The sequence below is a fragment of the Lolium rigidum genome, chromosome 3, assembly GCF_022539505.1.
Source record: "Lolium rigidum isolate FL_2022 chromosome 3, APGP_CSIRO_Lrig_0.1, whole genome shotgun sequence".
Classification (NCBI taxonomy): Eukaryota; Viridiplantae; Streptophyta; class Magnoliopsida; order Poales; family Poaceae; genus Lolium; species Lolium rigidum.
The window spans coordinates 398,277,715-398,291,017 of NC_061510.1; the positions used below are offsets into that span (position 1 = coordinate 398,277,715).

The 13,303-nt window shown below is 44.4% G+C and overlaps 1 protein-coding gene and 1 long non-coding RNA gene across 6 annotated transcripts; both read left to right on the forward strand.

Annotated features, from left to right (window-relative positions):
* The first annotated feature begins 7,237 nt into the window (after positions 1 to 7,237).
* Positions 7,238 to 10,478, forward strand: LOC124704585. Of its 5 annotated transcripts, none has more exons than XR_007003609.1 (4): positions 7,238 to 7,367; positions 7,452 to 8,689; positions 8,779 to 8,900; positions 9,002 to 10,478. It is a non-coding gene; the product is annotated as an uncharacterized LOC124704585 (long non-coding RNA). The 5 variants fall into 5 exon arrangements; XR_007003611.1 differs by having other exon boundaries at positions 7,247 to 8,094; positions 8,178 to 8,689; XR_007003610.1 differs by having other exon boundaries at positions 7,250 to 8,387; positions 8,559 to 8,689.
* A 940-nt stretch (positions 10,479 to 11,418) lies between these two features.
* LOC124697732 (non-specific lipid transfer protein GPI-anchored 5-like) lies at positions 11,419 to 12,055 on the forward strand. The gene is made up of 2 exons (XM_047230279.1): positions 11,419 to 11,734; positions 11,862 to 12,055. The coding sequence occupies exons 1-2, from the start codon at positions 11,419 to 11,421 to the stop codon at positions 12,053 to 12,055; spliced, it is 510 nt and encodes a 169-aa protein (XP_047086235.1).
* Positions 12,056 to 13,303: the final 1,248 nt, after the last annotated feature.

Below are 13,303 nucleotides of genomic sequence, written 5' to 3' on the forward strand. Positions count from 1 at the left end.
TCAACTACAAAATTAAAAAGCCCAGGTGACAGGGGATCTCCCTGTCTTAAACCTTTACCTGTAATAAAGAAATCACTCTCTACTTCATTTATTTTCACACCCACTGACCCACCAGTGGTCAACTGTTTTACAAGCCTTATCCAAAAAGGGCTAAAACCCCTAAGGTGCAAGACCTCATAAAGAAAATCTAGATTAACTCTATCATAAGCCTTTTCATAATCAATTTTAAACACAAAACCTTCCATTTTCCCTCTATGCACCTCATGAACAATTTCATGTGCAGTAACTACACTCTCCAAAATATACCTCCCCTTAATAAAAGCAGATTGATTTGGAGAAATTAATCTTCCTATGATTTTGGACAACCTATTTGTTAGCACTTTGCAGAAAATCTTAAAGCTACAGTTAAGCAAGCTTATAGGCCTAAATTTCTTCATAGTTCTAGCATCATCCTCTTTTGGGATCAAAGTAATCATAGCAAAATTTAACCTAAAAATATCTAACTTATCATCAAACCAAGCTTCAAATAGATGCAATAAATCTAACGCAATAACATCCCAATACTTTTGATAAAAGAAAAAGGACAAGCCATCTGGCCCAGGTGCTCCATCAGCATAAGAGCCAAACACAACCTCTTTTATCTCTTCCAAAGTAAAACTACTCTCCAACATCACATTCTCTTCTGCTGTTACTTTCTCCTCAGGTAAGAAAAAGTTATCTAGCAACCTAATATCAGGTCTCTCTTCCACACCAAACAAATTTTAATAAAAATCCTTAGCTATCTCTAACATCTTTTTTGTTTCAGTTACAGGCCCCTCAGGGCCTTCTAGCACAGGGATCATTTTCTTTCTTCTTCTCTGATTAGCTAAAGCATGAAAATAAGCAGTATTTCTATCTCCCTCACACACATCTCTATCTCTAGATCTTTGTTTGGCTTTAATTTCCTCAATTATCCAAAAGGAACTTAGCTCAGCAAGAATTTGATTAAATCTACCAGCTTCACCCTCAGAGAGATCATGAGTTTCTGCTTTCACATCTAACTCATCATATTCCTCCATAAGGGATTTTTTCTTTTTCCTAATTTCAGCATCTATATTAGCACTCCATCCTTTAGCAGAGCTCCTAAAATTCCTCACCTTAGCCTGCCAAATATCTAGAGGGTTGTTACTATTTACTGGAATAGACCAAGCTTTAATAACCACATCTAAAAAATCTACCCTAGTACTCCACCATTTTTCAAATTTAAAACTACTTTTCTTAGGCACATTCACCTCACCAGAGTCCCAAACTATTGGAGTATGATCACTCCCCAATCTGGGTAAAGCTCTAGCACTTCCCAAAGGAAACAGAGCCTCAAAACTAGTGTTGCAAAAAATTCTATCAATCCTACTCATAATCCTATTACTTTGATTATTACTCCAAGTAAAAGATCTACCTGCCAAACCTATCTCTACCAAAGCCCACATATCAATCCAAGCATTAAACTTGTCAGCCCATTTAAAATCTATAACTCCATTACTTTTATCACTCTGAAACCTAACCAAATTAAAATCTCCTCCAATCATGGCAGGTCCATCCCAATCTAAGAACAATTCATGTAACTCTGAAATAAAAGAGTTTTTACCCTCCTCATAAGGGGAGCCATACACTGTAGTTAACCTTACTACCACACCAGAACTTTTAACCCTAACAACTGTGCTAACAGAAAAAGACTTAATATCCCAAGACATTACCTCAAAAATATCCTTATTTAGACCAACTAGAATACCTCCAGCAGTCCCAACTGCAGGCATATAATTCCATTCAAAATCTCTATTTCCTAGAATAGATTTTAAGAAAGACCTAGAGAATTTTTCTTTTTTTGTCTCCTGAAAACCAATATAATCAACTTTCAAAGGGATAACAGTGTCCTCTAGGCATTTCTTCCTACCAGGAGCAATAATCCCTCTAATATTAAAAAAGGACACTAACATTGTATTCTCTTCCTGGGGTGCTTGCCCCGAGATTTCCTAATTACTTCTATCCATTTATCACCTTCATCCTCATAGCTTTCCTCATCCCTTATATTGCTTTTAAAAGGAGTAACATCTAGAGCATCACTAACAATACTAACATCTATTTCTTGAGATTCAAGAAGCAAGCTCTCACTAGGAATCTCAGAAACTACTAAACCACTCCTAGGTGATTTGGAACTATGATGATTATACCCTACTCTATCATTAGCACTAATAGCAGAAATATCAACACCTACTTCTCTAGCCAAAGATTCAAGATAATCTACATCAAGAGACTGAAAAACATTAGAATGCATTATACCTTTCATTTTCTTGTTAGGTTCCTCCAGGTTGCTCCTCTTCTTGTACTCAATTGCTTTCTTCATGACATTGATGGATGTATCAACCCTAGAGCTCTGTCTAGTAGCCTGAACAGGGCCCCAAACCTTCTTCTTCCTTCCTTTGTCCTTATCCACTTTCTCCAGTATCACCTCTTTGTCAGGTTTCTCCAGAATTGGAAGAAGATCTTCTGGTAGAGCTGCTTCAGGATCATCTATCTTCATCTCAACTGTCTCCAAGGCCCCTTCATGTTGAACAGCAAAATCTCCCTGATCCTCCAAGAGGAAGTTCTGAGCCTCTTCTCCCAATTCACCCTGAGGACAACTACCACCACTCTTCCAGATAAACCTACCATCATCACCAACACAGCCATTCTTGATCAGCAGGTCATATACCTCTGCACCACTAACATATTCCTTGATTTCCTCCCCATCAGCAAGAAGTCTTCTCACCACTGACCCAGAGTTAGAGGCACCAGGAGTCATCACAGTAGAATTGGCATTGGTATTCCCTGTTGCATTAGATCTATCTGTCTCCATACCATCTTGTCTTTCCTCAGCTTGCCCTTCATTTCCATGCTCATCATTTCCATCTGAAGGAGGAGGAGGTGGATGTGGAGGATCATCAGCACCCCCAACTGCAGATTCTCCTTCTGCTTCAAACAGCAATTGATGAAACTTCCCTTGAAAATGAAAAAGTCTGCCAGCAGGAATCTTGGTTGCATCTCTACATTTTATCCTAACCCTAAGAGCATCCCCACTCGTTTGGGCTCCCCACGCCCAAATCCGGCGAAATTTAGCGCCGGATGGATGTAGTTTTTGGCCTGGGGAGGCCCATTTTCCCAGCCGCGAGCCCATGGACGCGCACCCACCGCGTGCATAGCGACGGCGCAGTCACCGGGAAGGGCAATCGTCGGAGTTCCCTCGACGCATTGAACCGTCGCGAAGTGGACTGGAGAGCCGGAACGACTCGTCGGGAACGGTCGAAGTGGCCTCGATGCGAGAACCGCCGTAATGGAGCACGAACTCCGGGGAAGAGCAACCGGCGCTCTCTGTCGTCGAGAGACCTACATATACGGTTTTCGACGGGCGACGCCATTCATCCGTTCTCTCGTCACCATCCTCCGTCAACCATGAGCGATATCTCTTGGCCATCGGACACCGACGGCGAGGGGAAGCCGCCCGGATGGCGCCATTGGTGGGATCCAGCCGCATCGTCCGGCAGCGACGATTCCCCCCCGCCGGCCGGCGAGGACGAGTTGGACGACGAGGAGGAGGACGAAGAGGCCGTGGAGCGAGGCCGAGGAAGAGGCCGAGGAAGAGGAGGAGGAGCGAGGAGGAGGAGGAGGAGCGAGGAGGAGGAGGACGAAGAAGCCGATGAGGACGACGACGAGGACTCAACTTCCTCCGACGAGGAGGTGGCGAGCCGGAAGCGTCGCCGCGACGACGATGAGGCGGGGCCTTCTAAGAAGAAGAAGAAGTAGTTTAGTTTTAAAGTTTTTATATGTAATTCTTATGTTTATTCGAATTATATTCGAAATATATATATAATCTATCTATGTTGCACCAATTGAGAGTTCAAAGCTTTCGTTCGACGAGGGTTTTGCCGTAGATCGGGAAGACGAGGGTTTTGCCGTAGATCGGGAAGACGAGGGTTTTGCCGTAGATCGGAGGCCATTGTCGCCGACAAGTTGGGGCCACGCGCGCTTCGCTTCGTCCGGAGTCCCCGAGCGCTCCCGGGGGCCGGGGATGTCGTGGGATCGCCGGATGGATTTAGGCCCAAATCCGGACGAAAACGAGGAACCGGGGGCGCGACTGGGCCGAATTACGCCGTCCGGATGGAAAAAACGCTCGCCGGGGGCCTGTTCGGGGGGACGAGTGGAGATGCTCTAACCACTTCAGCACAATCTCTAAACACACTCATCCAGTCTATCTCCTCCAGGATGCCACATACAGAAACAACTTGGGCAATACAGTTCCATTCACACGAAGGAGGTTGGAGCCCATGGATTTTCATCAATGGATCTTGCATCACAGCTACAGGATCAGGATCATCATCCCAAGCCTCCACTTTCACCCAAACACCAGGTTTTGTCAAGCCAAACCTTGGATAGCCAATCACCTGATCCACTGGGAGATGTGGTGGGAATTTGACCAGATAAGACCACTGAGTAAGCTCCCTAATCTGCCAAGGCCAGTTTGTTCTATAAATCCCAGCAAACTCTTTAGCTAGCTCTGCTTTAGTTATGTTCCCCTCCTCTATCAACACCAAGCCACAATTTTTGGTAGTAGCTACAGGATTCATCACTACCTCAGGAATCTCAATGTGAAAGAAACCCAGGCCATTTGCTGCACTTCCAATGTACTTGGCTACCTGAGGAGGTCTCTTGATCACTGGACAACCCTCAACAGCATGATTGGTTGCCTTGCAGATGAAACAAAAAGCCTTTTTGTCACATGACTGCTTGAAATGTCCAGGTTCACCACAGCCCAGGCAGATGGTGTCTACATAAAACATCTGATTTGGAATTACTTGCACAGACTCCCCACTTCCTCCACTTTTCTTTTTCTGCATCTGCTTAGGTTCTCCACCTTTTCCCTTAGCTGCATTCACACCCTCTGCATTCTGATTGTTCTGAGAGAAATCATCAGGATTTGGAGCAATCCACTGATTAGATGGATATCCAAACTGCTGTGGAGGAAATTGAGGATATGATCCCTGGAAAGCCCAAGGAGGAGGCATCCCTCCAGGCACAAATCCATAAGGTTGAGGAGGGAAGGGGAAGCCACCTTGGTTCTGGAAATCCTGGAAAGGTTGTTGCTGTTGCTGTTGGGGATTCTGGGTGAACTGATTGCCTTGTTGCTGCCTATTCCAGTTATCACCCCTTCCTCCACCTGAACTTCTCCCCCTGTTTCTCCCACCACGGCCACGGTCGGCCATGACTAGCTCCTCTTCCACAAGATCTACAACTTCACACTCTTCAGCCCCCAAATAACATAGAGCTGGTCTCTCTGGTGGCAATGGCGGCGGGGAGGGAGAGGTGCGAACCATAGGAAGGATAGGTGGATATTTATATGCCTCTCCCTTCCTTTGTGGCTTGGCCAGATGCTATGGCATATTCCAGAGTTGTTCAAAAAGCAGCCCAATCTCTTTATCCTCCATGTCCATGCTTTTTGACTTGGTCCACTGCGCCATGGACAAGCTTCTGGAACCCACCACCATCTCCTCTTTCTTCCCTTTCCCGCCAAACCTCAAAGCAGCAGCCCCTATCAGGCTTCGGACGCCTCGCACTCTTCTACTGACAATCTCAGCAGCTGTGTATGATGGTTGAGGATCAGCAGCGCATGCGCCGCCTTCAGTTCTGAAACTGCCAGCCCCAGCGGTCGAGGCCTCTTGTTCCAGTGTGGAGGAAGCTGTGCTCGAGCTCGCTGGACTGCCATTTCGAAAGGGACACTTGCTGTGCCGGCAAAAGCTTCTCCACCTGCCGCCGCTTGATCTCCGGCAAGCTCTGAGCCGTATCCTGGAGCTCTAGATCCCTCTGCACCGCCTCCTGAATCAACACGAACCTCGGACCAGGCTTCCGCCCCTGCAACGGCGCCTGCAGTGCCAGGACCACAACCGCGGCGTCTGTTGCTACACTCGCCGCCTGGAGCTTCACCCGCCGTTGTTCCGAGGAAGGTGAGGTCGGAATCAACGGCGATTGGCCCAAACGAGCCCACGCAGAAGCTGAAGCCCCCGCGCCGAGGCGATTGAACTCCAATCTCACCTTGCGAACTGCATGGCGACCTCTGCTTCACCATTGTCGATCTAGCTTGCGCACCCGTAGCGCCCTCGCGAGATCCCACCTCCTCTTCCCCACCTCCGGCACCACACTCCCACCACCACGGCCGCTCCCCCGCCTCTTCTCCGTCCTCATCCGCGCAGATCGCCAGCGTCAGCCTCCGATTTGCTCTGGATTTTGGTAGGAACCTAGCTATCGGCGGCGAGCTCGAAGTGGAAGAGACTGGTGATATTGTGGAGGCAAGTGGCAGGGAGATATGCTCGCGTGACGCGTGTAGAGGCGCCCTCCACGACCCTAGCCCGCCATGGACGCTCTTATTTCCTATTACTTTTCTTCGTTGACCTCTTATTTCCTGCGTGCATTATGTACATGCGAAGACTAGGTGTAAACTCTATCACCTTGATGCGACTTGTGAGATCAGATCAAATCAATCCTCGTCAGATAAAAATGTCTTCCTACCGCGGTATCTAGTAGTTCAAGTATTACGCATTCCATGTAAAGATGACAAATCCTGAAGAAAAATACAAGAGGCAGTCAACATAACCCCACCATGACACTTAGTTGTTAGTACCGTTGGTCATCTTCTAAGACGGCATCGAACGACACCTGGTTCAACTCTATCAACTAATTAATTTAGTAACTTGTACACGGCTGCTCCAAGAATTCGGATAAAGAAATCATTCGGTGTCAAGTGCAGGAAGTAGGGCCATGCAGCCCAGCAACATACCCAACTAATTCCACCTTCCCCAACAAATCATCCCTAAGAGCACTAAGCTCCCAGGGTTCCGATGGCCTGTGGTTGCTCCGCGTAGTTCGTTTGATTTTTTTCCATCGTGGGTGTCACTGTCACATATACCACTGAAAAGACGCTATAGTCCTTCATTAGGCGGTTCGATTGACCATGTCCCTCGATGTAGCAAATCTGGGGTTGTCCAACTGTGCACTCGAATACTCGGATGCGGTCAGCGGCCTGCAGTGGGCGGCGGCGTACGTGTGACGGCGTGCTTGGGGGCGGCGTGCAGTGCGCGGCCTGGCTCGCACGCCGCCGGTCCAGCCTCGCTACCGGCCTGACTTCCGCGCTTCGCTTTGTGTCCCTATACGCTCACGGCTCCCTCTCCGCCGATTCATCCTCTTGACCTCTTCCCCTCCTGATTCCAGCCCCACCCGTCGACCCGGTTACCCTTGCCACCGACGTACGCCGCCCCGCTGCGGCGCTCCTCGACTCACGTCCCGCCTCCTCCCGTCGCATCCAGGTGCTGCGCTGCACCTCTGCTGCTTGCTGCCGTCTCTCTTACCTCCCACCACTGCCTCTGAATTGGTGATCACGGTATTGTTAGTGGATGGGTCCGGCTGTGCACAATGACATCATCAATGGGCGAAGTGAGATAAGGGAATCAATGGGGCTACAACTGTATGGCTTCAGATGACTGCATCATCCTGAGCAACTTCTCGTGTACGTTCTATCCTCTCACAAAGTTCCGATTTTTTCTTCTTCTTCTTTATGTTAGTTCCTTGGGTCAAAATCTGTTTGGTATTACTAGATTCACTCAAATTTAGTTGTTTCCGTGAGTAATTACATTGTGCAGTTGCACTTTTAATAATTTTTATAGGTTATTATATACTTTAGAGCCCTAATTTAGATCGGTGGTACAAAATCTTAAATTTAGTCTACTTGAGCAATTCCTATTACTGATTTTTTTCATTTGAGATCATAAGAAGGTTACTTGATGGATGGAGGATTTGTAACAATACATTCATCAAAGCAATGATAACATCAGTTTGTTCCGTATCAATTAACTTGAGCAAAGCAAATATTATTCAGCTCAGTTCTATGGTCTCATCCATGCTCATTTGGTGGTTCCTAAAGTTTATTATTGGCTTTGGAAGTCCTGTTGCATTATGAAGACAAAGGTCTATGCATGGTTTCTTTTAAAGGATCGATTAAATGCAAATGACCTTCTGGTTCGCAGGAATTGGAAGGTAGCTGAAGATTCTCACTGTGTTCTTGGCCCTCTGAAAACGCATGAAGATAGATTGCATCTCTTTTTTGGGTGCAATTTCAGTCAACTGGTACTATTTGCAAGTGGACTGGATACAAAATGATGATCTGCAGATTGTAGTGTCTCGCGCAAAGAGGAGCTTTCCCAAACCATTCTTTATGGAGCGCTATGCAAAAAAAAATCAGGCATGAGCAGCCATCGTTTTCTAGATGGAAGTGTGGCTTTACTCATGACATGTCTCTGCTTAGGCATAGACTTAAGGCAAACCATGTGGTCGGTTTTCTTGCTTGGCTAGACTCCCTACCTTAAGCTACATTTCTTCTTTTGTACATACTTACGTCTTTTTACCTCTTCTCCTTTTGTATATATGTACTCCTTTCCTTTGAAATAAAATTGTTGTGGGTTTTTTGCCTCACAGTTCACAGTAAAAAAAAAATTATTTAGGTAACTGCTCTTTGTGGGAATGCATCCTCCTTTTGCTACTCAAACTGAGGAAATTAAGGCAATTGCAGCACTGTACTGCAGATGTTGAGTTCGGGGTATCTCATGAAAGTGTTTTACTCATTGACACTCAGGTGAGACAAAATTAGTTTACTCTCCTCAATGGTGTGTTCCATTTATGAGAGTAGTTAATCTAAAAATCTTGCTGCTACCCATTGTCCAGCAGCCAGTATGCAGTCCGTCCATCCTACTTATTACGATGAGGCATGGTGGTTCTTCCACACTTCCTGTTCTTAACGATGATCCATTATCAGAGACTTGGCCCATGATCTAATGGGAATCCAGGTTAATGTTTTACTTTAGTTTTCACATTTGATTAAGTTGCCACTAGCTTTACCTTCAGAATACCCAATAACTGATCAGTATTTTTTTTGTTGTTCTACAAGGAATTTCTATACCTTGGTGTTTTCTTGGCGTCTATCTGTAATATTTGTTGGTCGTGTTGGAAGGGTTCAATGGTTTCACCACGTGGGAGCTCATGCTTATGGTAAGTTATCTGCCTATAATTTTCTGTTTATAGACACTCACTTCTTTCGAGAATTAGGATCATTTCTTCATCTGGCAGTGTGAATTGCCAATTCTATTTAGAAAACCCTCTTTTATTGAGCCTATTCTAATAATATGTGTAGAACAATAGAACATTACATCCATAGGTTCATAATTGAGTAGTGAGTATATGAGTTATCATAGAAAATTAAGGCAACCAAAAGAAGCACTGATCTTACTCTTCGATTCCTATAACCTTCTAATTTTAGTACAGTAGATTGATAATATGCACAGGCAATATTTTCTTCAACATTTAGTTTATCTGTGTTAATATTTGCCAATATTGTTGAAAGCTGGAATTTGCTTTGTAATGTATTTTTAAGGATTGATTTAATGAAGGATACCATACTTCACCCATAACTGCTGACCTCACCATCATCACCAGACAAAAAAAATAAAATGATAAAAAATCAGGCAGTGAAGATTATATGGCCGATCTATTATTTGTCCATGCTAGGTGAGCGTTTTGAACAGCTATACTTGCGTTAGGAGAGTGTATTATTCCTGTGATTCAAAAAAAGAGTGTATTATTCCTGATATCAGATGCTCATTTCTATTCCTAATAATAAATAGATCTTTTTGAATTTCCTGTTGGTAAAGAAATGAATAGTTCTGCCAAATGAGCATATGAGCACTTTCCACCAACTGCCAGTACATTTCAAAAGGCAATTCCGTACTGTCTGAAAATATAGTATTCAGTGGTGATCAGTTTAGCCGAATAGGACAGTAGGTTCCAACTTGCGGTGAACTTCTGGTGAATCACTGTACATATTAGATCATAGGGCCATGTGCTTGAAAGTAAATCATAAGTAGAACATGAGTTACCTAAAATCAGAGTTAACTAACAGAAAAGACTGGGGCAACAATATATGCAAAATTGTTGAGCCTGTCTGTGCTAGAATTAGTATGTGTTCTGTTCACACATCAGGGTATACAGTACTAAAACTAAAGTTAAATATTCAGCCTTTATGGAGTCAGTTCATGTATTTGTACTACCTCTGCTCACACTAGGCCATATGATTAAATAACCAGAGGGAGAGAAAAATCAGCATCCATGTGTCCGCTCACACTTGGAAGATGATTAAATAATTAGAGGGACAGATGACATTGTTTGCTAATATTTACATTTTTTGACTGGTTCTATATGAAATAGAATATAGAATTTATGTGAAACCATGATTGATAAAATCAGGTTCATGTCTGTACAAATTAGTTGATCCAGCAAAATTTATTCTTGGAAGTAGATGATATTTTTTCCACATCCTTTTGAATGCAACAGCAATATAACAATAATGTGATCTATTAATAGATTTGCATCTACAGAATAAGTGGGCTTCCAATTTTAGGTGTAAATCTTCCAAATAGGGAGCTCAGGTTGCTCCGAGCGTGGTCGCTAGGTATGGCCCTACATGTCCTCTTTTTTTTTCAACTTGTGTGACAATGTGTTTGTGGCCATGTTTGCATACGTGGTGTTGCCTGCTTGTTTGTGTCCATACGGCATGGACCTGCTCGGTTGTGTCTGAACCATCCCTTGCTAATGGTACCTCTTAACCCACTCTCTTAGTTCTTGATTACTGCATCTGTTGTTGGAAGGCGTTTCCTGATTTTTTTTCAAGTAGGCATTCAGGTGGATGTATTATGAAATGGGGAGAGCCATTGGAAACTGATTACCACATTCATGGATGGATAGCTTGCGGTGAGCTATGTTGCATGATTTGTTTGTTAGTATATCTGTGTCGATGAGCTGCTCGATTGCGCAAGCGAAATCGACACCTTGCTAATATGTAAGATATATCATGGTTCATGTATAAGGAGTGATAATCCAGTTATTTTTTATATTCATATTTAAGTCAACAAGAGCTTCAAATGTTTTTTGTGCAATGTAAAGAGTTTCAAATGGGTTTGTACATTGTAAATGGGACATGGCCGTTTTCAGTTTGGTCATGGACATGTCCAGTGAAGTGTCTTTTTTTTGGTATCTCATTGCAGATGTAAGTCTATATACATCAGCTACTGAAACATCATGTGCAGTTACAACCCATTCAAAAAAATGAAACGCTAACATTAGAGGACGGCGCAGCAATGCGCGCGAGGTCCTTCTAGTATCACTCCTATATAATGACACAAAACTCAACTCCAAAAGCACAAACACACAGCCCAATCAAACGCAAGCAAGCAGCATCTAGCTCCGGTCCTCCAAAGAAGCTTAGACTATCGCCGTAGTAGCAAGTTAAGAGATAGAGAGGCAGGGAAATCAATGGCGGCGATCAGAGCAAGATGCCTCTTCCTGGCGGCGGCCGCGCTGCTGGTGGCGTCGGCCTATGCGCAGTCCGGGTGCACGGTGGCGCTGATCGGCCTGTACCCGTGCATGAACTACATCAGTGGCAACGAGACAGCGCCGGCCAAGTCATGCTGCTCGCAGCTCAGCTCTGTAGTGCAGTCCCAGCCGGAGTGCCTCTGTAGCGCGCTCGGCGGCGACTCCATCGGCGGCATGACCATCAACAAGACGCGCGCGCTCGAGCTGCCCAAAGCGTGCAACGTGCAGACCCCGCCGGTGAGCAAGTGCAACGGCGGTAAGTGTTCCATCGACAAAACCATTAGACAAGAGTAGATTCTGATACACTGGTCTACCCACCGTACATACAGGCTCTGTTTTTGGTTCCTGCATTGCTGAAAGAAAAAGTTTTCTCTCTTTCGCAGCTGGTAGTGCCAGTGCTCCGGTCGCCGATGCACCGACCATGCCGGAGTTGCAGACACCTGTGGCTGCCGACTCAGGGTCGAAGGCGACGCCATCAGGGCACCTGCAGCAGAATGGTGTCTCGTCGCTCCATGGCCCAGCGGGTCTGGTGTTCGCGCTCGCGGCCGCTGCGTTCTACACCGTGTTCACCGTGTGAGCGTCTCGGTCACTCGACTGAAGTGCTAGTTTAGCATTGGTGCTCTTGAAATGCGTTTATTTTTTACTGCTAGTACTAGTATTTTACTTTTTCTACTGGCTTGGCATTGGTGAGCATTATAAGTCAGAGTTGTGTTTCATATATGTACTATCATTGGATTCATCTTCCGCATCTGAAATATAAAGTTACTCCTTGTTTTTTTAATAAAAAAAATATTAATATCGCGAAGATAGCAATCACACCTAGCGTCTGCAACAGCGCAGTGCCATAGTGCAATATGGATGCACACAGCTAAAAAGGAAAGAAGAATTAAATAAAAGAAAAGTCCCGCTACAGAGACTAGTTCCTTGTAACAGTGGACCAACCACCACCAAGATAACACTATCATCACCATGATCAATAACCATAGGTTTTCACCGGAGAAAGTCCACACTCACAAAACAATGCCTTCAACAAAATTGTTGCTACGCGCAACCAATTAATACCAGATTTTGGGTTTTCACCCTGCAAGTTTAGACACTGAATTCCTCATGTCATGTCGCCCCTACTTGTCAATGCCGATGCTTCAAGTCAAGAATCACCAAGCCATAATCTCAATCCATATGCTTATATGAAGCTTCTCCGTGCAAGAGGATCATGAAGCTATAACTTCAGCTGTTGGAGAAGCCACAATTTGTGTATCAGCAATTAAACACAACACATATGTGTAAAATTTGATATTTCAATCCATATGCTTATATGAATATTTTTGTAGATTTTTCTAAAACTTCAAAAGGTCATTTTTGAATTTTGAAATGAAGGGCTCTACTGATTTTGGGCTCCAAATGCATTTTAATTGTGAAACCATATATATTTTATATAAGATCTTTCATAGGTGGAATTTGGAGTGCACATGGTGTGCAACATCCATGTGTTTGGTTGAGGATCGGACATTTGCTGTGTAATATCCTTGTACCACTGAACTCAGTCTTACTTGATTGATCCAATATTTATGAAGTAGAATAAAAGCTGTTTATCAACTCGTTTCACTTAACTGAAGTTGGCTCCTTGCAAAAACCTACACTTGTGAGCATGTAAAAGATCGAATCATGTGATCAATGATGCTTTTATGTCTGCCATAGTCATTAGAACGGCCCTCTACTATCTTAGGGAGCTTTGTAATATTGCATGATTGGATCTTTGCATTTGTTATCACCGGATTTTAGCCAAATCAGGAGGTGGGCCGTGATTGAGATGGGCTTAGAGGAT

What these genes read in the sequence shown, in the direction of transcription:
- LOC124697732 (XM_047230279.1), top strand. Translation starts at nt 11,419, where the DNA reads ATGGCGGCGATCAGAGCAAGATGCCTCTTCCTGGCGGCGGCCGCGCTG. An exon ending in GGTGAGCAAGTGCAACGGCG is followed by an intron (nt 11,735 to 11,861) that starts GTAAGTGTTCCA and finishes TCTCTTTCGCAG; the next exon opens with CTGGTAGTGCCAGTGCTCCG.